This window comes from Colletotrichum siamense (assembly GCF_013390195.1).
Source record: "Colletotrichum siamense strain Cg363 chromosome Unknown KSG_Cg363_contig10, whole genome shotgun sequence".
Classification (NCBI taxonomy): domain Eukaryota; kingdom Fungi; phylum Ascomycota; class Sordariomycetes; order Glomerellales; family Glomerellaceae; genus Colletotrichum; species Colletotrichum siamense.
The window spans coordinates 1496952-1518761 of record NW_023501023.1 but is presented as its reverse complement, the minus strand read 5'-3'; the positions used below and the strand labels follow the sequence as shown (position 1 = coordinate 1518761).

General features: G+C 54.8%; 5 protein-coding genes across 5 annotated transcripts; 3 read left to right on the top strand and 2 right to left on the bottom strand.

Annotated features, from left to right (window-relative positions):
- Window positions 1–39: 39 nt before the first annotated feature.
- On the bottom strand, window positions 40–2796 carry CGCS363_v014308 (putative secreted glycosidase; the record flags this gene model as incomplete). Its single annotated transcript, XM_036646157.1, has 5 exons — window positions 40–1112; window positions 1164–2280; window positions 2340–2350; window positions 2402–2506; window positions 2562–2796. The coding sequence occupies 5 exons, from the start codon at window positions 2794–2796 to the stop codon at window positions 40–42; spliced, it is 2541 nt and encodes an 846-aa protein (XP_036488419.1).
- Window positions 2797–5206: 2410 nt separating this feature from the next.
- Window positions 5207–6807, top strand: CGCS363_v014307 (Meiotically up-regulated gene 157 protein; the record flags this gene model as incomplete). Its single annotated transcript, XM_036646156.1, has 2 exons — window positions 5207–6654; window positions 6720–6807. The coding sequence occupies 2 exons, from the start codon at window positions 5207–5209 to the stop codon at window positions 6805–6807; spliced, it is 1536 nt and encodes a 511-aa protein (XP_036488970.1).
- A 331-nt stretch (window positions 6808–7138) lies between these two features.
- Window positions 7139–10814, bottom strand: CGCS363_v014306 (putative E3 ubiquitin protein ligase; the record flags this gene model as incomplete). The annotated part of the gene is made up of 4 exons (XM_036646155.1): window positions 7139–9491; window positions 9540–9999; window positions 10054–10256; window positions 10315–10814. The coding sequence occupies 4 exons, from the start codon at window positions 10812–10814 to the stop codon at window positions 7139–7141; spliced, it is 3516 nt and encodes a 1171-aa protein (XP_036487960.1).
- Window positions 10815–13424: 2610 nt separating this feature from the next.
- PAB1 (Polyadenylate-binding protein, cytoplasmic and nuclear) lies at window positions 13425–15751 on the top strand (the record flags this gene model as incomplete). The annotated part of the gene is made up of 2 exons (XM_036646154.1): window positions 13425–15580; window positions 15631–15751. The coding sequence occupies 2 exons, from the start codon at window positions 13425–13427 to the stop codon at window positions 15749–15751; spliced, it is 2277 nt and encodes a 758-aa protein (XP_036488888.1).
- A 2357-nt stretch (window positions 15752–18108) lies between these two features.
- Window positions 18109–20610, top strand: U2surp (U2 snRNP-associated SURP motif-containing protein; the record flags this gene model as incomplete). Its single annotated transcript, XM_036646153.1, has 1 exon — window positions 18109–20610. One exon carries the CDS (start codon window positions 18109–18111, stop codon window positions 20608–20610), a length of 2502 nt encoding a protein of 833 aa, XP_036488944.1.
- Window positions 20611–21810: the final 1200 nt, after the last annotated feature.

Here is a 21810-nt window from a genome sequence, read left to right as displayed (position 1 = left end):
AGGGCTTTGCTCTGCTTTGTGCGTGCAATACTACTGCGTCTACTTGTCCCCCGTCTTCTTGCTCTGAGTGCGCGTCGGAGCGACCTTTTCTGGCGATGACGGGTAACTTGGTGGCTCGTCTGATTGCTTGGTGCCCCAGTTGCTTTCTGTCGAACCCACTGTGAACTCCAGGACCCCGCCGTGGTAGAAGAAGTCGTGAGTGATCCAGTTTTTCGTGTACGGCTCCCCGTCCAGCGTCGCGCTCTGGATGTATATGCCCTCGGCCAGCTCTTTGGCGTTCGCGGCCACCTTTCGGATAACGGCGGGCTTGGCACCCCGCGATTTGATCCGGACCTCGGGGAAGAAGGGCGGGATGAGCAGGTACACGTCCTGCCCCGCGACAGGGAAGAATCCCATCATGGCTAGACCGCTGAAGGCACCCATGGCGCAGTCGTCATTGCCGGGGATTCCATTGATGCTGGCGTTGAACTGGGACGGGATGTAGCTCCGGGCGGTGCGGGAGCTAAGCCCGGGCCGGCCGGCGTAGTGGAACTGGAAAACGGTCAGGAAGCCCTGTTCGTTGCCCATGTAGACGATGTTACCGCCGTGGTAGTACTCCAGCCGGTCGACGAACGCGCCCCGACCGCCCATGAGCTCCATCAGCGTGTCGTGGTCCTGTGGCGCGAAGAACGAATACAGCCACGGAGAGCCCTCGTACGTCGACTGCCAGGTGTCAAAGTAGCAAAGGTGCTGCTCCGTGTTCGGTGAGCAGATGCGGGTGTTTTGGTATTCAAACGAGCCGTTGATCAGTCGCGGCATCAGGAATCCCTTGTACTTCGTCCTGTCGATTGCCTTGCCGTCCTTGTTCTGGATAAGGTCCACCTGATCGGGATTCCATAGGTTCTGCCAGTTGGCGCTACGTTGCATGTACTTCTCATAGTCGTCGTCGAAGCCGAGCCCCTTTGCCATCTCTGCTATGCAAAAGTCGTCATACGCGTATTCAACAGTTCGCGATATCGAGCGGCTGTTGGGTCCGCTGGAGATCTTGTCCATGTGATCCTTGGCGATGTACCCTAAGCCGAACCAACTTTCAAGGTTTCCGCGGCCTTCGACGCCAAAGTTTTGCGGTGCAACTATATGAATGCATCAGAGGAGCTCATTTCAGCATCTTCCAGGCTACTTACTCTCAGCATCGGAGACCACTGCCTCGTACGCGGTCTTCCAGTCCACACCGTCACTGATATTCTTGAGATAGGCATCGGCAATGACAATATCGGCGTTGGAGCCGCCCTGACTGTATCCTTTGCAGAATGACATTCTACAGTCGGGCAGCTTGCCAACAAATCTGTAAATATCAACTAATGCTCTAACCATCTCAGTCTGCGCGACCGGGTCGATGATTGTGAGCAGAGGGTGTTGGGCACGAAATGAGTCCCATATGCAGTAGAAGGAGTCAAAGTAAGGTTCCTTCGACTCCCAGAGCGGGTTCTCGCCGGTGTAGTTCTGAGGAGAGAGCATGCTTCTGTAGAGCCCAGACCAGAACGTGATCTGCATGTCTTTACTGACGCCTGTGGGGTCGACCTCGACGGCGGAGAGCTTCTCTGCCCAGATGGATCTGGCGGCCTTTACGATTCCGTCAAAGTCGAACTTTGGGATCTCAGCTTCCGCGTTCTTGCAGGCTTTCTCCACGGAGATGAAGGACAGGCCGACGCGGGCGAGGATTTGCCTCTTCTTGGGACGCTCAAAGTGCAGCCACGCGCCGGCGGCACCCGTCGGGTTGTAAAAGCCCCTTGTGAACTCTGAAAGGTGCTTCTGGTCTTCGTGGGCGTTCTCGCCTTCAAAAACCCCCGACTTTCGTATGGTAGCCCCTCGGAAATCGGCACAGAAGAATGCCGAGTATGTGCCTTGCCCAAATGAAGGCCTGAAGGTGCCATCTCCTATGATGCGGCCGTCTTCATAGACCTGAATGCCGCCACTAGACCTGCTCTGGGCGATGTCGGTGAGATCAATCATAATCAGCGGATTGCTCACGGCGGTGATGGTGTCCTTATTGGCCACATCCTCATACGTGACAGTCTCATTTGGTGAGAAGGAGAACCGGAATAGGGTCGTGTGCTCGCTGGCCGTCATCTCGGCCCGAACACTATTGGAGAGGTCGACGGAGAAGTATCCGGGGCTGGCTCGGACAGAGTCGTTGACACGGTAGAGGCTTCTTTGCTCAGTGGTGAACTTGCACATAGTGTAGTTGTCGTTTGGACACCCGGGATGGACGAATAATGGGAAGTTTCCGAGAGACGGAGACTACGGATGGTATTAGCCTGGCTGTCTTGGGTGAGATTATTCATGGTTTGGTGTCTTACGCCTCCAGTTCCTGCTCAGAGAATTAGCTGACAGTCATGACGGCCACAACAAGCCTACTCACCCGAATCATGTAGGTGGGAGAAACCCGTGATCTTCGAATTATCGGAAACCCAACCCGCGGCGTTTTCAGCACGAGAGTCGGTGTCCGCGCCGGCTTTGGCCATGCCTGTATTTCCTCTCAGTGACCGTGAGCTTTATGTATCGATTACTATATCACCAACCATATGGGAGTGTCGCGCCGGGAAACACATGACCGCCGTTCACAGTCCCGACCAAGGGATCTATGTATCTCAGAACGGGATGTTGAGTGTGTAGATTTGACTTGGAAAAGATAAGTCCAGCCAGTCCGCCAGCGCCCGAGATAGGCCACCAAAACACGAGGCAGACGACGACGAAGGCGAACACCAGCAAACGGACAGGCCTCGAAAGACCGATGGCAGGGACGAGGACAGCCATGTTGAGTGGTGGGTCTCAGCGACAGCGGCAAGAGTCGCCGAGATTGAGACACGGAGGGTTCGGTAGAAGATGCTGCCCGTCAAGACGCCATGCGGTTGGAAGAACTTCTGCCACTTCCCTTGGTTGGCGTAAGCTGCTTACTGTTGCCTCATCCAGATGCTGGCCCCTGCAGGTGTCAGAGCAAGACCACGAGGTCTGGCCAAGAGAACAGAAACTGGTTAGCGAATTGCGCAGATGCCGAATCAGCGAAGGAGTTGTCCACGGCGGATAAAGAGAGGACGTAAGTGAACAGGGAAATTTTGCTGGCTCAAAGACGGTTTTGTTTTTTCTTAGTCTTGACGTTGACGTAGTAAGGTTAGGATCATGGAGTGTTTTCTTGGCCAGCAGGCGGGCGATCGCCGTGGAATGATCAACTTCAGCCGAAGGTTAGGTAGGTCTCGCGTCTCGTAGTGGACGGCGTCCGCCAGTCTTGGCTCCGGCACGAATGAACAGGTATGTTTTGCGGCCGGTAAGGTTCGAGCATCCAGAGTCAAGACATCGATGAAGCTATGATTCGGGGGGCAACTGGACACATGTGCTGCTATTTGAAGACAGGCAGACCCTGTCCAGAAACGAAGGACGCCCGAGTTTCCAGCACGATGGGATAGGAAGGAGAAGGGGAGGGGGGCAAGAGCAAGGGCAGCTGTAGCAAGGGGTGGTCTTGTCTCGCGTCTCGTCGATGGAGCCACGCACCATTTTTGGGTCACTTCATCATTGGAAAGCAGTAAGAACATGTTGCTAAGTGGTTAGTTAGCTTCATCTAGCTGACGGAGAAATCTGGCTCCTGCAACCATCCCGTCAGCTGGGCATGCACGCCAGACGCGCTGATTCAGATTGGGGATGCGGAGGACGCGGGCTTGTCCGTCTTTGGTGTATGAAGAAAGCTGAAAAGCAACGCCAGACACGCTCGCTGCAGAAGGTCTGACAGCCACCTGAAGCACGCTCTCAGGGCTGGGCGATGGCAGGCCGCAGGGCACCCGACATCGCCTAGGAGCAGCGGGACCACAATTAAGGTTAAATGTTAGTGCAACTTGTCCCGTTTTGCCCATCGTTCCTAACATGGAATGCCTCCGGTAAATTACCCGAGGCAGCACTACCCAGGGCAGGTCCTGCATCTTCTCCAATTTCCTCCCTCCTCGTCCTTCTTCTCTTGTCAACCCCACTCTAGCTCTCTCCTCAGAGGTTGATACTGCGATGACAACCGCCTTATTTCTCACACACACATCCTTACCATCGAGCACGGTCCGAGACTCTGTAACGGCAACGTCGAATGATAGGCAAAGTCTCTTTTTCTAAATCGTACTCGCAGGTTCGACTCTCCATGCCCTGGCAGAGCTCGTCCCGACTCTGGGTAGTCTTCCAGCAACACGTCCAAGCGGACCACCTTCATAAACATGAATTGAACACACAAAAAGCATCTGCGAACGCACCAACTCATGCACAGCGTTCCTTCCGGAGACTGCCGCGTCAAACCCTGGAAGACAGCTTAGCTTCTGGAACAATCCTTTGAAGGTTCCAACAGACTCCCGTCATACCAAGTGTTCAACCCGGCAGTGGAACACCTCCACTCATCCATCCCAACGACAGCATGCCTCATCGGGAGAACCACCAATCCAATGCGCCAAGCCGAGTGGCTGCCGTTGTCCGTCTCTTAGCATGGGGAGATCCAACTGCATGACGGCGGAGAACCCTGCTCGAATCCCCTCCAGCGAATCCCACTTTCATTACTCAAGCCAAACCAACTTCTGCCCTCCCGCCGGCAACTCTGGTGGGAATGTGCCTGGTCCGGAGGAGACACCTGTCAAGCGGCTCAGTGTCCCATCCCGTCTGAGAACGCAGTCTGTCTCTACTCTAGGCGATGAAGCCCGCGGGAAACATTCAAAACGAATCAACTGGCCTGAGCTTTGGACCTTATGCCTGCCGCATAAGCTCTTCTCCATGCTACTAAAACGTCGCGGAAGCCCACGACTTCTTCTCTCAGTGACCTGCGGTTGTTGGTTCTCCCGCCTGATCGTGTTGTCTCCTCATCACCTCCTCATCCCCCACTTTGGTGCTTACAGTTTGGTGGACACTAACACGCAGAGCGACATCATAATCCGCTGCAATACGACGACATACCATACAACGTTTCCTTCCCCCGCACACTGATCGTCCCCGCCCAACACCATTCCAAGGTCACGCGAACCGGTTCATCTCGACCAGGACAAGCATGACCGGCAGCTAGTCTGACTACCGTCCTCTCCGGCCTTCATAAATATGCGCTGCCCGCCGACGGCCAGGTATCGCGACGTTTGGCGGCCGTGACCGTGACCGCACCTTGCTCGAATACTCGTCCAGATTTGCCGGAGTCTCTCCACGGCCAACCATCGCCATGGCTCCCTTCTACAGACTCGTCTTCCTAGCCGGCCTGGCATCAGCAGGTCTTAGGCAAGACTGTCCACACTACACCGACTATGCCGCAACTCCCCATGAGCCCTTCTCAGACGGCGTTCACAAGCTCGCCTATCAGCGCCCTCCTCCAGAATGTCGCACGTCAAGCTTCCCAGAGGTTGAAAAGACCATCACCGAGATGAAGTCTCTCATCAAGGATCCGGATCTGTACCGTCTGTTTGAGAATACGTTCCCAAACACCCTCGATACAACAGTCGCCTGGCAAGGGACGGCCGCTGGCGACGCGAACGAGGAATTGTCGTTTGTCATCACCGGCGATATCAATGCCATGTGGCTTCGCGATTCCGCCAACCAGCTCCAGAGCTACCGCTCCCTGTTAACCCGCAACTCGTCCTCAAACTCGCTGGCGTCTCTCTACCGCGGCCTCATCAACCTACAAGCTCGCTACGTCTTCAACGCACCTCACTGCAACGCCTTCCAACCTCCAGAAGAGTCCCAAATCGCCCCAACAACCAATGAAGCCGGCGGATCAGACCATGTCGTCCCCGCGTACCCTGCCTACTCGTACTTTGAGTGTAAATATGAACTCGACAGCCTGGCCGCCTTCCTCCAGATCTCACACGACTACCACACTGCCACGGCAGACAAGGACTTCTTTGCAAAGTTCCAATGGCCCAAAGCCATGGCCGTCCTCCTCAACACCACCGACGCCCTGCTGACCGGAACCTACGCCGCGGACGGGACCCTGAACCCCTCCCCGGCCATCTTCGAACGCCGCACGACCTCCGCTTCGGAAACGCTCTCGAACAAGGGCAACGGCGCGCCCACGAACGGCGGCACCGGCCTCGTCCGCAGCTTCTTCCGCCCCAGCGACGACAGCTGCATCTACCAGCTCTTCGTGCCCGCCAACATGATGTTCTCGCGCTACCTCAACTCCTGCGCCGAGATCATGGACGGCATCGACAAGGGCATGGCCGAGCGCATGCGCGACGCCTCCGCCCGCGTCAAGGAGGGCATCGAGGCCCACGCAAAGACAACGCACCCCACCTTCGGCGAGATCTACTCGTACGAGATCGACGGCTTCGGCAGCCACAACCTCATGGACGACGCCAACATCCCCTCCCTCCTTTCCGCGCCGCACTACGGCTACCTCTCCTCCAAAGACCAGGTCTACCAGAACACGCGCAAGTTCATCCTCTCCCAGTCGAATCCGTACCAGATGCGCGGGCCGGTGCTCAACGCCACGGGCGGCCCGCACCTCGGGCCCGGCATGGCCTGGCCCATGGCGCTGATCGCCCAGCTCCTGACGTCCGACGACGACGACGAGATCTCCAACGGGTTGAAGCAGCTGGTCAGCTCGACGAACCAGCTGGGCCTGATCCACGAGTCCGTCAACAGCCACGATGCGTCGCAGTGGTCTCGGTCATGGTAAGATTTCGCCTGTGCCATGGTTATGCCAGTGACGAAGAGAATGCTAATCGTTGATGCTGTAGGTTCGCGTGGGCAAACGGCCTCTTTGGACAGATGATTTTGGACCTGCGTGAGAGGAAACCCCACCTGCTCGAGAAGAGCTACCAGTAAAAAGGCAATTTCGAATACAATGCCTTCTTTGTGTACGATTCGGAATGGGACGTCACTACCAGAGAGGATGCAGTCCCGTTTGAACATCGAAGCTACCTGCACATAGCGTCTTTGGACCTCTCTAATTATGTAGATCAGATATGTAGATAACTTCAATGAAGCTGACTCGACAGTCGCCGCAAGGGATGAAGTGACCGAGCCCAAGTAGCTACTCTCATGCAACATCGATAGCACATCGTCAGGCAACATTGTTAATAGTGCATCTACATTCCTATCTTCTCTAGCCTCGCTTCATAACATCATGCATTCGCTGTTCGAGCTTGTACTTCTTTTAGCTGAGGTCAAAGCCAGCCCCGGAAGAAACGGCGTAGAGCAGCTTCTTTCTCAGCGTCTCCTCGTCCTTGTATCGCGGCAACTTGAGAAGATTGACACACGTGCTCGTGCTCGGTAACCTCTCCTGATCCTCGCCACCGTCGCGAATGCTGAATCGAGGACTCAGTTGTGAAAAGCCCAGCAGCGGCGCTCGCGGCGTACTGGTGACGTACTTGAGCACATCCCGACGCTCCTTATCCGAGAACCCAGCCATGACCTTCCAGAAGAGTTGGACCGTTGGGTGCTCCAGACCATCGTCTCCAACTTCGTACAGGCCCGAGTAGATGGTGTTCTGACGCAAGTCATCAATGTCGATCTCAGAGCTGTCGCCGCCGACGAGGCGCTGTATCTCGTTCTGGTTAAACATGGAGAGCCAAGATGGGGCTATGATGGAGCGCAGTCCACGCAGGAAAGCAGCCGTCTGTTGCGCAGGCTGGGCAACTAGGCGGTGGCGCGCGACGTACGATATGTACAGCAGGCGATTGTCGTTCGTAACGGGGACGTTCTCGCCGTTGGGGATAAGATTTCTAGAAACAGTGCGCACAGGTTCCCCTGGTAATGAAACCTGGTCGGTGATGGTAAAGTCAAGCGCCAAGTCTGCGACGTTGCTAGTAAGGTTCTTCAGGTGCAGCATTCCCTGGTAAAGCTCCTCGTCGAGATCTCGTAAATCGTTGACGTTGCCGCGGTAACTGTTTTCCCCGGTCTGACCAGAAGTCCACTTCAGCAGGAAGAACCCGGCAAATGCAATGTCAATGAGGATGCCCTCATACATGCATTTGCCCACGATTCGGCCGAGGAACTCAAACTGCCGCAAAAGGTCCTGCACCTGGTCTTGCCAGTCTGCAGAATACTCTGGGTATCCAGCTGTTCTCATAACCTCTTTCAGCTCGTCCATTGCGGTTGGGTTAGGGTATAACAGGCCTTGACTGTTGGCTGTGAATAATGAGATGCCTTCCATTTTGCTGAACGCTTCTGTTGTAACGCTGGTGAGAAATTCTTTTGTGACTCCACCTCCATCGATACCTGCTTCAATTGTGTCGAACTGGTCTACGAACTGGATTTGAATGGGTTCTTTGAGGCCCTCTCCCAGCTCATAGAATTGCTCAAAGGCATCGCGGAACACTTGACCTCTTCTGATCTTGCCGTGATGGCGACCAGCTGGGCTTCTACCAGGGGATCTTAAGGGGTTGTGCATCATCATCATCCTCCACTGCTCAGCGTCCATGCCATCCCGACGCTTATGCTTGTCAAGGTAGACGAACTGACGGAAAATTTGAACACGGGTATCGAAGGGGATGACAAAAGGCATGTGACGCAAGATTTCCAGCTTTGGTCCAATGACTGCTAGGAGGCGATCTCTTTGCGCCCTTCGCTGCTGAGATCGTAGCTTTTCGATCTGAGCATGACGCGAAACGCGCTGACCGGCTACGGTATGTATGAAGCTGCCCCCTATGTTGGCGTCTTCGTCAATCTCTCCATCTTCGTCGTCGCTAGAGTCAGACATTTCGTTCTGGCGTTCCTGTTCGGCGACCACGGCGCTAACAAAGCCCTCCATGTCAAATTTCGATGTCATCAGCCAATGATTCGGTGGTAAGAACGGCCGCCTCGAGTCTCGCTCGTATAAAAGTCGCAACGCTGAAGTGACAATACTGCGGAGGCTGCCCAGATCAAGCCTTGTATCTGACGAAGTGGGTTTCGCGTTCTGTGCTTTGGCATCCTTCAATGTTTTTGAGGCACTGTTTCCAAAATAGGACTCAAGTTGGCTCATGGAAACCGGCTCTGAGTTTTGGATGCCCTGCTGAATATCTTGTGCGTTGTAGTGGAGGGCAAAGGCGAGGTGCTTCAGAACGATGCTGAGGTCTTCCACTTCTTGCCGTGAGAGGCCGCATGATCGCAGACGAGAGGGCTGCTTGCTACCCTGGAGTAATGATGGGGAAATGCTGCTGAAGAAGTCTTCATCGTCACTCAGACGAAGAATGAAAGTGTAAAGTTCGAGAAACAGGAGCATCAGCCGCCATTCCTGCTCGCGTGATACGTCGGCAGACTTGGATTTTGAGAGGTAGTTTCGTACCAAGCCGACTACAGACGTTGAGTCCCGCAGGACCTGTCTGTAAATGCTGGTCTGGCTCATAGCTTGCCAGAGAAATTTGATGGTCGGCAAGGTGCCCACGTTTGAAGGAATGTCACCCAAGAACAGTCGCATGCGAATCTCATCGCCATTCTCGGGAAAGCATCGGAGAAGTGTGAGAATGTAGCCGGATAGTAGGCTTGCGCTCTCGAATTCCTGGGACGTGGATCTAGATCCAAAGTTGCTGCAGTGTATTAGCAGTGTTTGAGAAGACGGGTAAGGATTAACTGACTTGGTGAGTTCAGCCAGAAGAATTGATATGCCGTTCCTGTCCACCAATGACGTGAGTCTTTGAGTAACGTATAAGGGTAGGGGCAGGATGAGTTGGTCATCAGCGCTGTTTGAATCAATGGTTGACGAGTTGGGTTCAGCGGGCTTCACAGATAGTCTAAGGCTGATATCTGCAGACAGACTTGAGAGTTGCAGATGCAGTGCATTCAAATGCTGCAGTCCTTGCGACTTGGCACCACTCCCTTGGTGAAGCCCAATAAAATGTGCAAGGAGCCACAATTGCTGGTCACGGCTAACACCATTAATGCGTCCGTCTAAGTATACCGCGGTGATAGCTGTCGCGAGGCGGTCAAGGTCAATATTGCGAGAGAATACCTCCGCATGCTGCTCGACAAGTCGCAAGTCATGCCGTGCGAGGAAAGACAGCGACAAAGCTTCGTAGGTGGCCGAGGAATTGATGTCTGCCGGACTGTCAGCAAGCTGGCACATGTCAGAGGCCGGCTGGACTACCGTACCGTTCCCGGGATTAGCTCCCAGTGGCATTAATACAGCCCGAGAGATCACCTCCAAACCAGACTCATCAAGGTCTGATGCGCTACTTATGTCTGCAAGAACCGTATAGTATTGCCGAAGAGATTTAGAGATCGATTCGGGAGTAGCACCGACGATTTGCGTCAGGAGGTTTAAGAGCAGTTGGGCGTCGTCGTGTTGGTTACTCCTGAAATTGTCAGTCAAGCCTTGGAAAGGACAGGACATAAGCTGCCGAGGTCACTTACTCATTCTTTGTCTGGCCTTCCAAAGCCTCTACCAGTATGCGGACGTATCGTGCCAATCTTGAGGGAGGTAGTCGGTCGGATGCGAGGCATTCGAGGTTGGTCGAACTCAGTTCTCGTGAGAATCGAAAGAGACGCTGCAAATCGTCGGCTCGGGTAGGCTGGAAGGTTGTCAACAGCAGTGGCAAAGCCATCGAAAGTCTCTGCTGTGTACCCAAGTCTGAAGTTGTCGAATAGAGAGTGTCAAATGATTCCCTTCTGGAGTCTCGAAGCCGCCTCCTGGCCCTGTGGCCCCTCCATGTCTTTTGTATCTTTCCTGCTGCCTTGAGCTTGTCACGATCCTGTTGTCTTTGTGCTCTTTCGGCCTGGGCATTAGAGACCGTTTTCGAAGCTCCTGACCCTGCGGATGGCGTCCATGATGTGGCAGCGAAGGGGTTGAGGTTCTGCCCGCTGAGGTTCACGTTCCGAGGACGCCTGGAGTTTCCTGTGAAGGTGGGGAACATGTTGCCTCGTGGAACGAGCGTCGTTCGAATAATATGGTGGTGGTTAGTATTATTTCATGTCGCAGCAAAGATGAGCGAGGGAGCGTTGGGGGGAAGCAAGCTGAGGGCAATGTCGAGGGATGTCGCGGACGCAGTTGCCTTCCAGAAGCTTCAGGTTCGGATGGGTGTATGTAATCGATGTCGACCTTGACAATCGGCGATAACGCGGGACCTGAACGGGCAGTGACGGCGCTGGAGGGGAAATGCCGTAATTCGCAGGCTTCAGACTAAGCCCCGGTACCTAAGGTAGGTACCTAGCCCGGCACCGTACCTAACCTAGGTACCTAAGGAACCTCAGAGGGCTAGTGGGGTCTGAGGTAAGCTGGACTGTGACTTTGGACGCTGGAGCTGGTCCGGGCTTGTGGAAGGTTCCGGCGCACGGGACAGGTGCTACGTTGGCCCCATTGCTGTACCGGGGAAGGCACCACCGGTATCGATAAGAAAACGGGAGGCTCCGATAAGACACCTGGGGAAAGGGCAGTAAACACGATGGGGAGACACACAAGCAAGATAGCGACTGATTGACTTCAGGCGGAGGAAAATGAAATGATATCGCCAGAATTGAGAGAGAATGTTGAATCCCAGAAGCTTGGTCAGGGCGTTGCATGCTAGCTGACCGTTGCTCTTGACCAGCCCAAACGAAACAAAACTCAACCTTTGCCAACGGCGTTTCGCCGTCAAGGCTTGGCTGACTCGATATTGCAGCTCTGCACTGCGCCTTTACTCGTGTAAGTGTCGGTGTAGAAACACAGCGAACCATGAGGCCGGTCAAGGAAGGTGAGGGGAGGGTCAAATGCTTTGCAGATGCTCGCGACAAATCAGACTTCAGGCACCAGGACTGGTTCATGCTCAATGCTTGCTTTTGAACAAGTTCGTCGCGGCTTGTTGTTTGGCGCTGAGCCGTCCATATTCCAGCAAGGGACCAAGCATCGTTCGGCTAAGCGGACAGGCCGGTCGTTGGCGGACAGCATGGCACATCGAACGGATCAGAAGACGCACATGGGTTCATCCCCAAGAATGTTACTCGTGCCTGGAGTAACCTAACCGTCTCGCATGTCTTGCAGGTCCACGTCCTACCGTCCTACCGAGCCCTCAGACTTGAACGTCTGAGTCTAAGGCGGCAGCTAACGAAGTGATGGAAATGTAAATGCCGGATCTGCACCTTGGGCGGTTCGGCACAGACAGGCGCCCATTTGTTTGGTATCGAAATTGCAACAACACAGCTGCGCAGATTTGGAAATGAGCAATGCCCCCTGACGTTGTTGTGTAGGCTGAGCCAGTCGTGCCTGCGTCAGTACCTGAAGACTTCAAGCGAGGCAGGCTGTATGGAAACATCGCCATGGCAGACAAAACCACCATCTACTCGTCCCCTTCCTCCTCCTCCTCTACCTTACCCAGAGGCCTTACTCTGTGGAACGGCCCATCGCCTGTCTGCTCTTGCTTCCTCTCTTCATAGGCAGGTCCACCAGCCGTTTGGACCAGTCCACAAGGGTCGAAACCCACCGCATAAAATTTTCATAAAATGATGGGAACCCCACATGGGATAGGCCGGTACCTGAGGGCTCTCAACCGTTTGTACCACGGCCACGGGGACGCCTGTGCCCGCTAATCCTTATCGAAAGGCGGCCGTGTGACGCTGCAGATAAAGATAGTGCTCGCTGAATTACTTGCGCCTGGCGCGTGACAGTGACTTTCTGCGCGCCGTGGCCAAGTACCCACGTCACTAGCACATGCCCTGGTCGCCCCTCCACACCCCTCTGCAGAGAAAAACTGGAAGGCACACTCGGTTTTGCACTTTCCTGTCACTGGTGGGCAAAGGTGGGAGAGAGCAGGAAGGCACCACCCACGGCTCTCACCCTCCAGCCAGGCCGGAGATCCAGTAAAAAAAAAAAAAAATCCATCTCCAAAAGCCACACCATAGAAATTTATTTCTCTCCGCTCCTCCTCTTCTTCTCTCTTCCAACAACTACACAAAACCCTATCAACAACCCCCTTCACATCCAAAGAGGGTCTGACAAGGAGTACGTCTTTCGTACTTGTTCTCTGTCTCGCTCACTTTCTTCATCAAGAAAAAAAACTTCAAAAAAAACTTGAAAAACCCCCCTCAAAATTTCCCACCTCCATCTACGGATATCTCCTCCCCCTCCATTCGCAAGAAAATCCCAAGAGGCCCTTCTCCGCCCTTCGTCCTTTTCTTGCCTCACCACCGCCCTTCGCGCACCTGCCTGTCAATCTTGCACCAAGTGCGTCTCTTGTGTGTCGGTCAAACGTCACGCATCCGAATAACCTCATTCGACAAGAAAGGCTTTTCGCTGCCTCTTCGACTACCCTTATCCGCACCGTCCAGGTCCCGTCACACGACCCATCGTCAGATTCTTGACTTGGTAGGTGCTTTTTTTTCTTCATCCTTTCCCCTCATCATATCCACATTCACATATTTGGAGGGGTTGCGCCTTGGCCCTCTTCCTCTTTTTCATTGCGATTTTCATCCATTTCAACGTCAAGATCGTCGCCTAACCCGGCCTTGCTGTCGCAGTATCTTTCCCCCGTGTCAATCTCAACACCGATACAATGGCTACTGCTACGAACAACGGCGCTGTCGACCAGCTCGCCAACGACTTGAGCAACGCCTCGCTCAACGGCGCTGACAAGAACGCCCCCGCCATCAACACCAACGTTGAGGCTCAGGGCGACAATGCCGACGCCGCTGGCCCTACCCCCACCACTGCCCCTCACCCTCAGGCCTCCGCCTCCCTCTACGTTGGCGAGCTCGACCCCTCCGTCACCGAGGCCATGCTCTTCGAGCTCTTCTCCCAGATCGGCTCCGTCGCTTCCATTCGTGTCTGCCGTGATGCGGTTACCCGCCGTTCTCTTGGCTACGCCTATGTGAACTACAACACCACCATTGACGGTGAGAAGGCTCTCGAGGAGCTCAACTACACCCTCATCAAGGGCCGTCCCTGCCGCATCATGTGGTCTCAGCGCGATCCCGCCCTTCGCAAGACTGGCCAGGGCAACGTCTTCATCAAGAATCTCGACGTCGCCATCGACAACAAGGCTCTTCACGACACCTTTGCTGCCTTCGGCAACATTTTGAGCTGCAAGGTTGCCCAGGACGAGAACGGCAACTCCAAGGGTTACGGATTCGTTCACTACGAGACCGACGAGGCTGCTGCTCAGGCCATCAAGCACGTTAACGGCATGCTCCTCAACGAGAAGAAGGTCTACGTCGGCCACCACATTCCCAAGAAGGACCGTCAGAGCAAGTTCGAGGAGATGAAGGCTAACTTCACCAACGTCTACGTCAAGAACATTGCCAACGAGGTCACTGACGACGAGTTCCGCGATCTCTTTGCTGCGTTCGGTGACGTCACCTCTTCCTCTTTGGCCCGCGACCAGGAGGGCAAGAGCCGTGGTTTCGGTTTCGTCAACTTCACCACTCACGAGGCCGCCGCCAAGGCTGTTGAGGACCTTAACAACAAGGACTTCCGCGGACAGGACCTGTACGTTGGCCGAGCTCAGAAGAAGCACGAGCGCGAGGAGGAATTGCGCAAGTCTTACGAAGCTGCTCGCCTGGAGAAGGCCAACAAGTACCAGGGTGTCAACCTGTACATCAAGAACCTTGACGACGAGGTCGATGATGAGAAGCTCCGCACTCTCTTCGCTGACTTCGGTCCCATCACCTCTGCCAAGGTCATGCGCGACACTCCTACCGACTCCAAGGAGGATGAGGAGGGTTCTTCTGAGGAGAAGGAGAAGGAGAACAAGCCTGAGGCCGAGGAGAAGACCGAAGAGAAGGAGGGCTCTGAGAAGAAGGAGAAGAAGTCGGACAAGAAGCTCCATGGTAAGAGCAAGGGCTTCGGTTTCGTCTGCTTCAGCAACCCCGACGATGCCACCAAGGCTGTCGCCGAGATGAACCAGCGCATGGTCCACGGCAAGCCCCTCTACGTCGCTCTCGCCCAGCGCAAGGATGTTCGCAAGAGCCAGCTTGAGGCTAGTATCCAGGCTCGCAACCAGCTCCGCATGCAGCAGGCTGCCGCCGCCGCTGGCCTTCCCCAGCAGTACATGCAGCCTCCTGTGTTCTACGCCGGTGGCCAGCAGCCCGTCTTCCCCCAGGGCGGCCGTGGCATGCCTTTCCCCCAGCCCGGCATGCCCATGCCCGCTGTTCAGGGTGGCCGTCCTGGCCAGTTCCCCGGTGGCTACCCTCAGCAGGGCGGACGCGGCGTTCCCCAACAGATGCCCCCCGTCTACGGCATGCCTGGCCAGTTCCCTCCTGGCGCTCCTTACCCCAACTCCGGCAACCCTCAGTTCCTTGCTGCCATCCAGCAGGTTCAGCAGGCTACCATGAACGCCGGCGGTCGCGGAGGTCCTCAGGGCGGCCGTGGCCCCGCCCCCATGGCTGGCATGCCCGGCCCCGGCATGCCCGGCTTCCCCCCCAACGCCCGCCAGGGTGGCAACCAGCCCGGCGCCGGCCGCGGTGCTAACCCCAACGGTCCCCGCAACAACGCTCCCTTTCCCCAGGGTGGCCGCGGTGCCGCTCCTGCCCAGGACCTCAACAGCTCCAGCCTCATCCAGCAGCAGCTGTCGTCCGCTGCTGGCAACCCTGGCCAGCAGAAGCAGATCCTTGGTGAGGTTATCTTCCCCAAGATCCAGGCCATGCAGCCTGAGCTTGCCGGAAAGATCACCGGTATGCTCCTCGAGATGGAGAACGCCGAGCTTGTCAACCTGTGAGTACCACTTCAGCCCCACGCAATGATTTACCACTGACATGATCCAGCATCGAGGACGAGTCTGCCCTCAAGGCCAAGGTCGACGAGGCTCTCGGTGTCTACGAGGAGTACATCAAGAACCAGGGCGGTGAGGAAGGCGAGAAGAAGGCTGAGGAGACCAAGGCTTAAATTTGGTCCTTCGGATATCACGCAACGTCATGAGCATGATTTTTTATGTCAACATACCCTTGTTACCCGGCATCCTTTCTACCTCGACTACTGAGCAATCAACGACGCTCAGGAAGTCACTGCTCAACACGGATTGGGAAAAGTTATTTGGAATGAGGCGGCATTATCGACTGCATTTTTAACGGCAAAGGGATTTCGACGACAGCTAGTCACCTCGGCAGATGGTTGCTGAATTTGTGGGTTGGCATCGTCCCCTACGGCCGGCATGTATGCTTAGGCTTTGGTGGGCAGGAAGACTGGCGGTAACCCAGATGGGTGTCCGGCTCTCTTATCCCCAGGAAGGTCTCGTTGGGATGCGTCGTTTGCTACCCCGCACTATGGTTCCAGGAAGGCGTTTTACGGTTTATGTTTAGTTGCCTGGCTTCGCTCGCTGGCGATAGCACCAATACCCCCCACAGAACGGTACTCGTTTCTTCAGGCAATCAGGCAGACACGGAGGTTATGAGGAGAAGTGAGTAGGAAGGGATCTCCTTGATAGAAAGTTCACAAACACTTGAGGTGTCCTTGCTGTGATGTCCACGCGGTGTGATGTGCAGCTCCTTTCTGGTGGGAACCTTGGCTATGGTATCCCTTTCAAGGGTGGAAGATGACTGCTGTTTCTTATCACATACTGACAAAGGTTGTCCATTATGTTCATATCCTTTGGCGGATATTCTCTTGCTCAAGCAGGCAGACCAAAAGGGCAGGCTTCTTATCGTGCCTGGCACAAGAGGGCGATCATTTGACCATCATGGCTATTCCTACACCAGCGGTTGCATTAGATCTGGGGAACATTCAGCTCTGTAAGTGATCACTTTCATGGTTCCTCTGTCCAATGGTTGGACTTGATAGGAATCCAAATGCTCCCAGAGAACTTCCAATACAGTACATCCCAATGCACCGTCTATTTCTTGTTGGAGCAGTTGAGGTGGCCCATACAATGGTGTTGATGGGTAAATTGCAATCAGGGCAGCTCCACTGGTTTGATACGTTTCTCCCACTAATCGTCAAGAAGCCTGGCAGCTTCTCGGCGCCTCATTTTGGATTATCCGTTTATGAAAAGGAGATGATCACTTGATGGTCATTTACCAGGCTATGTTAGTATGGCGTACCTTGAAAACTGGCATCCATATCGTCCATGTCGTGCATGTGAGCCAATACCGCCCGTTTCAATATTTGCGGCTTTGCCAAGGGAGGACCAGTAAACATTGTTACCTTGAGTCGATGTTCCTTTCGTCAGCAGAACCGCAAGGTCAAGAATGTGCTGTAGAGGTCTTTCTGAAGTCCAGGAAGACGAGTTCTTCCGACACCTTGCGGGTCGAAGAAGAGTCAGAGACGCTCTTATAGAATCTCTCATCTTGGAGGGGCATTAAGTCTACACACGCTGTCTTACGTTGTCCCAATCAACTAGCCCAGAAGTTATAAGGACCTAGTGCTACGCAATACTTCACTTTACGCTGAGAAGTTTGCCACGGCTTTTCACGTGATCCTTGAGTCCACGCCCAGAGGTTGTAGTCATAGTAGAACTGTACATTACACCTGGCCAGACCAGTACAATAACATGGTTCTTATTACCAGTGAGAGGGTTGTTATAAATTATCCACACAGTTCGAGGAGGAGACGAAGCAGACCGAGTCTCTTGATTTGTTATGACAGCTGTCCTTCGCATGACAGTGATGACCAGAATCTGAGGCTGCCCGCTTGAGATGCCAATATCTATCCCCTTGACTCTCTCCTTCTGCCACATACGACCATACCCATTGGAAAACTCGGGATCCCGTCCGCTCTCCCATAGATAAGCCAATGAGGGCTGGAGTAGTAGTCGGGTCGGTGACGACCGGCGAATGCCCGGTGTTGTATGTTTTTTTGGTGTTTTGTTTGAGCATTGAACCTCTGGTTTACTGAAGATGATCTGTGACTGTTTTGAGCAAGAAGCTTCGTGTGCCTAGATTCCTGTCTTTTTCTTCGAGAGAACAGGTAGAATATGAGATATATCAGTCATAAATACTTGATCACTAACATGTCTTGAGGTGGAAACGCTTCTGGCTTCGGTTGAGCTAGCATCGTGAGGTGGACCGATGTTGTGGGTTTGTGGACGCCACATGTGTACAGTGCGAAAGGGATGGCTTGGTTCCTAGCTCACTGTACAAGCCACAACCGCTGCCAAGGCACCTTTCTGCACCAGGCGCATCACTTACAGCGTTACAGCTCTCCAACTGCAAATCATTTCACCATTGTCGATCGCGATCGCGCATTCTGTCTCCCACAGCGTTTCTCCCGACTATGCGACGCGACTTCCAACGGTCGCTTCGGTAGATATGTCTTCGGCAAAGAACCTGGTCGAGTTTCCAGACGTGGAGGCGAAGCTCCAGAAGGCACCTAAGCAATCCGCGTTCGAGAAACAACGAGCCGAAGCCGAAGCAAAGAAGGCCCGCGAGGCCGCCGAAACGGCCGCAGTATATCAAGACTTCGTCAAGAGCTTCGACCACGATGACGACGACGACACAGGAAGCAGCCGCTTTGGCTCTTTCCCTCCACAACGGCCACCGAAGGGCCCTGGTTTCGGCGGCGCGCCGCTGGGAGGAGTCGCTGCATCGAAACGACATTTTGGCGCATCTGCACTTAAGAGCGGCCCAGGCAGCTTGGGTCCTGTTTCTAACATGAAGAGTGGCCCAGGAAGCTTGGGTCCTCCCGCAGGATCATTCGGGAGAAAGAGAGGTTTCGACGCATACAGGCAAGAGAGGGATAGTGGCAGGCTGGGCTTTGACGATCGCGAAGAGCCAATGTCAGTCTCCAAAGTATTCCACAACAGCGATGATGAGGAGGAAGGCAAGTCGGACTCAAGAGAGGAGATGGCCGTGGCCAGGCCAACGTTGCGCCTGTCCCAGCTGCCTCCAGGCACGTCTATGGCATTCATCAAGTCACTGATACCGTCCAACCTGACCGTCGAGAACGTCAAGATTCTTCCACCCGGGGGTCCGTCTGGTACAGAGAGGAAGTGCGCGGTAGCCATTGTCACCTTGTCACAAGAAACACCCGCAACAGACATGGACGCCGCAGTGAGCTCATTGCAGAATCGCTACCTTGGATATGGATTCAATCTGTCGCTGCACCGACATCTCTCCTCAGCCGTTGCGATTTCCACAGCATCAACACTCAGCAGCACAACTGCTGGATCGCAGCCTTTCGGGGCCAAGCCCGTGGCACAACAGACTGCACCAGGCAACGCCGCAACGCAGCAGTCTTTCCATCGGGGCTTCGCGCCGCCCACCTCTTATGGGCCGAACGCCGCAGGCTCAGTCAATAGGAGCAGTCTGCTTCATGTTCCCGTCAAGCCACCAAACGACATCAAGATGCTCCAGCTCATCAACAAGACGATCGAGTCGGTTCTAGAGCATGGCGTAGAGTTTGAGGCTCTTCTCATGACCCGTCCCGAGGTCCAGAGGGAGGAGAAGTGGGCGTGGATCTGGGATGCTCGGAGCGAAGGAGGCATATGGTATCGTTGGCGGCTTTGGGAGATTATCACTGGCTCGGAATCACGCCGGAACAAAGGGAGGTATTTGCCGCTCTTCGATGGGAGCCACGCCTGGAAAGCACCAGAAAAGAACCCACCGTACGAGTTTGTCACTGCGATTGATGAATTCGTGTCCGATTCCGAGTACAACTCGTCAGATGACGAAGACTTTGACGGAGAAAACCGCGAAGGCCAAGGGGCCGAGGCCGAGGTCACCTTCCTAAACCCGCTCGACAAAGCCAAGCTCACCCATCTACTGTCTCGCCTGCCAACGACATTATCAAAGATACGAAAGGGAGACGTTGCGCGAGTCACGACTTTTGCCCTCACGCACGCAAGCAGAGGTGCCGAAGAGGTTGTCGACATGATCGTCTCGAATATCGAAAAGCCTTTCGCTCGAACGGGGGCGAACCGGGAGTTTCAGTCGAACAGCAAGGAGAGAGGCAGACAAAGGGACGACTCCGAGCAGTCTGATCCCGAGCCGGAAGAGAAGGCGGACAAGGAGGGTCCCGATACCAGCGCCGCAAGCCTCGTTGGGCTGTATGTGGTTAGCGATATCCTATCCGCCTCCTCAAACAGCGGCATCCAGCGAGCCTGGCGATATCGACAACTATTCGAAGCAGCACTCAAAGAGCGCAAGATTTTCGAGGGTCTCGGTCTGATGGCTGAGAAGCTAAAATGGGGCCGGTTGCGGGCTGAGAAGTGGAAGCGCAGCGTCGGACTGGTACTTGGCCTCTGGGAAGGCTGGTGCGTCTTTCCAGCGGAGAGCCAGGAGATGTTTGCGAGCAGCTTTGACAACCCACCATCTCTCAAGGTCCAGGAACAAACAGAAGACGACGAGGCCGCTAACAAGCGCAAATGGAAGCTGGTGGAGGCTTCGAACGCTGATGTCGACACCGCCGCTGCGGCCCCTAGGCTCAGGATATCGGAGAAGATCACACCCGAGAGGGAGGACGACGTCGAAGGAGAGCCTATGGACGAGGAGGATGTTGCTGGTGAGCCGATGGAGGACGATGTCATGGGCGAGCCAATGAGCGAGGAGGACGTGGAGGGTGAGCCAATGGCAGAAGATGACGTCGAGGGAGAGCCGATGGAGGAAGATGATGGGGGCGAACAAGCGGAGGATCAGCCAGCACCGGTCGAACCTAGCAAGGTAGAGGAGGCAGCAGTGAGCGCAGATGTCAACAACGGCACACCACAGACGGTCGGACGGTTGCAGTTGTCGTCCAAGCCGGCGGGGCCTAGGAAACGAATGAGGGCGGTGGATATGTTTGCCGACTCCGGGGACTCGGATGAGGGAAACTAAGGGTTGCGCGTGTTGCGGAAGCAGGGCGTGTCTCCGAAGGTAGGCCCCAGGGGGCAAAGGCCAGGGGCGGCGTTGGCGGCTTCACAATCTTGCTCACCTAATGAAGAACCCAAGAGTATTGAAAGAGTAGCCCGGTGTCTAGCATTGCAAACGCGGGTGTCTTGACTGGATCATGGCGGGCGCGGACAGGGTGCATGTGGAGGGGGGTTGTGACTATCTCGTACAAGTACATGTTGCCGACATTGGGCCGCCAAGTTCTTCTCTTCGGTTAGGCCAGACGTTGGCAGCATGGCATTGCAGATTTGAGGCAAAGGACGAGTCTACAGAAGGAGGAGGGTTTGATGGCATTAGTAATGAGTCTGGGTCTGTCGGCGAAAGTTTGTTGGTGTGGTTCTTTGGCGTTGCGGCACTGGTGATGGCTACCCATCCTTGCAGCAAGAGGCTCATCTCATGTGCCCCAAGCCTCCAACAGAGATGTCGCGGACAACAGACTTGCGGCGACATATGAGCAGTACCGAAGGCAAAAGAACGGGCGCAATTATAAAAGATACCCAGGCAGGGAGGGGGAAAGAGAGAGAGTTAAGGAAGAGCGGCGCGGCGCGGTGCGAGTGTCTTCCTAATTCACATTACAAGTGCCCACCTTTTTTCCCCGTCTGTGAATATTTCACCAGCGCTATTCCTGCACAGCCATGGATACGCATTCTTCGTCCAAGTAAAACCCTTTTGTGAGGGGTGGTGGGAAAAGGAGCAGGGAAAGGGGGAGAGGCAAGAAGGGAAAAAAAAAAAAGACCAGCGTCTGCTCGTTCGACAACCGTCTCGTTGAATTTTTGGTGTACCGGATCCGGCCAATCAAAACTTGCTCACTTCCCTTGCCTCTCGAGCCTCTGACGGTGGAGTATCGACAGCTCGCATCCCACCCTCCTCCACGTCTAGTCCACGTCCATCTTTTTCTGCGTGTCTCTCTTCTTTTTTCGTTTGGTCTTTGAGTCCCCTGTGGTCTTCTCTCCTCTTTTCCCGACCCTTTGTCCACGCTTGAGTTGCCCGATGTAGAGGGCTCGGCCGTGGGAGCTGCGGCGCGGGAATGCGCGTACTTGTAAGCCGTAGAAAGAAGTGCTATATCCGTGTGGGGGTAAGGGCGATAATTGCTGTGATCTTGTTAAAACGGGAAAGCATTGACAGACGGGTTCGGATCATGCAAGG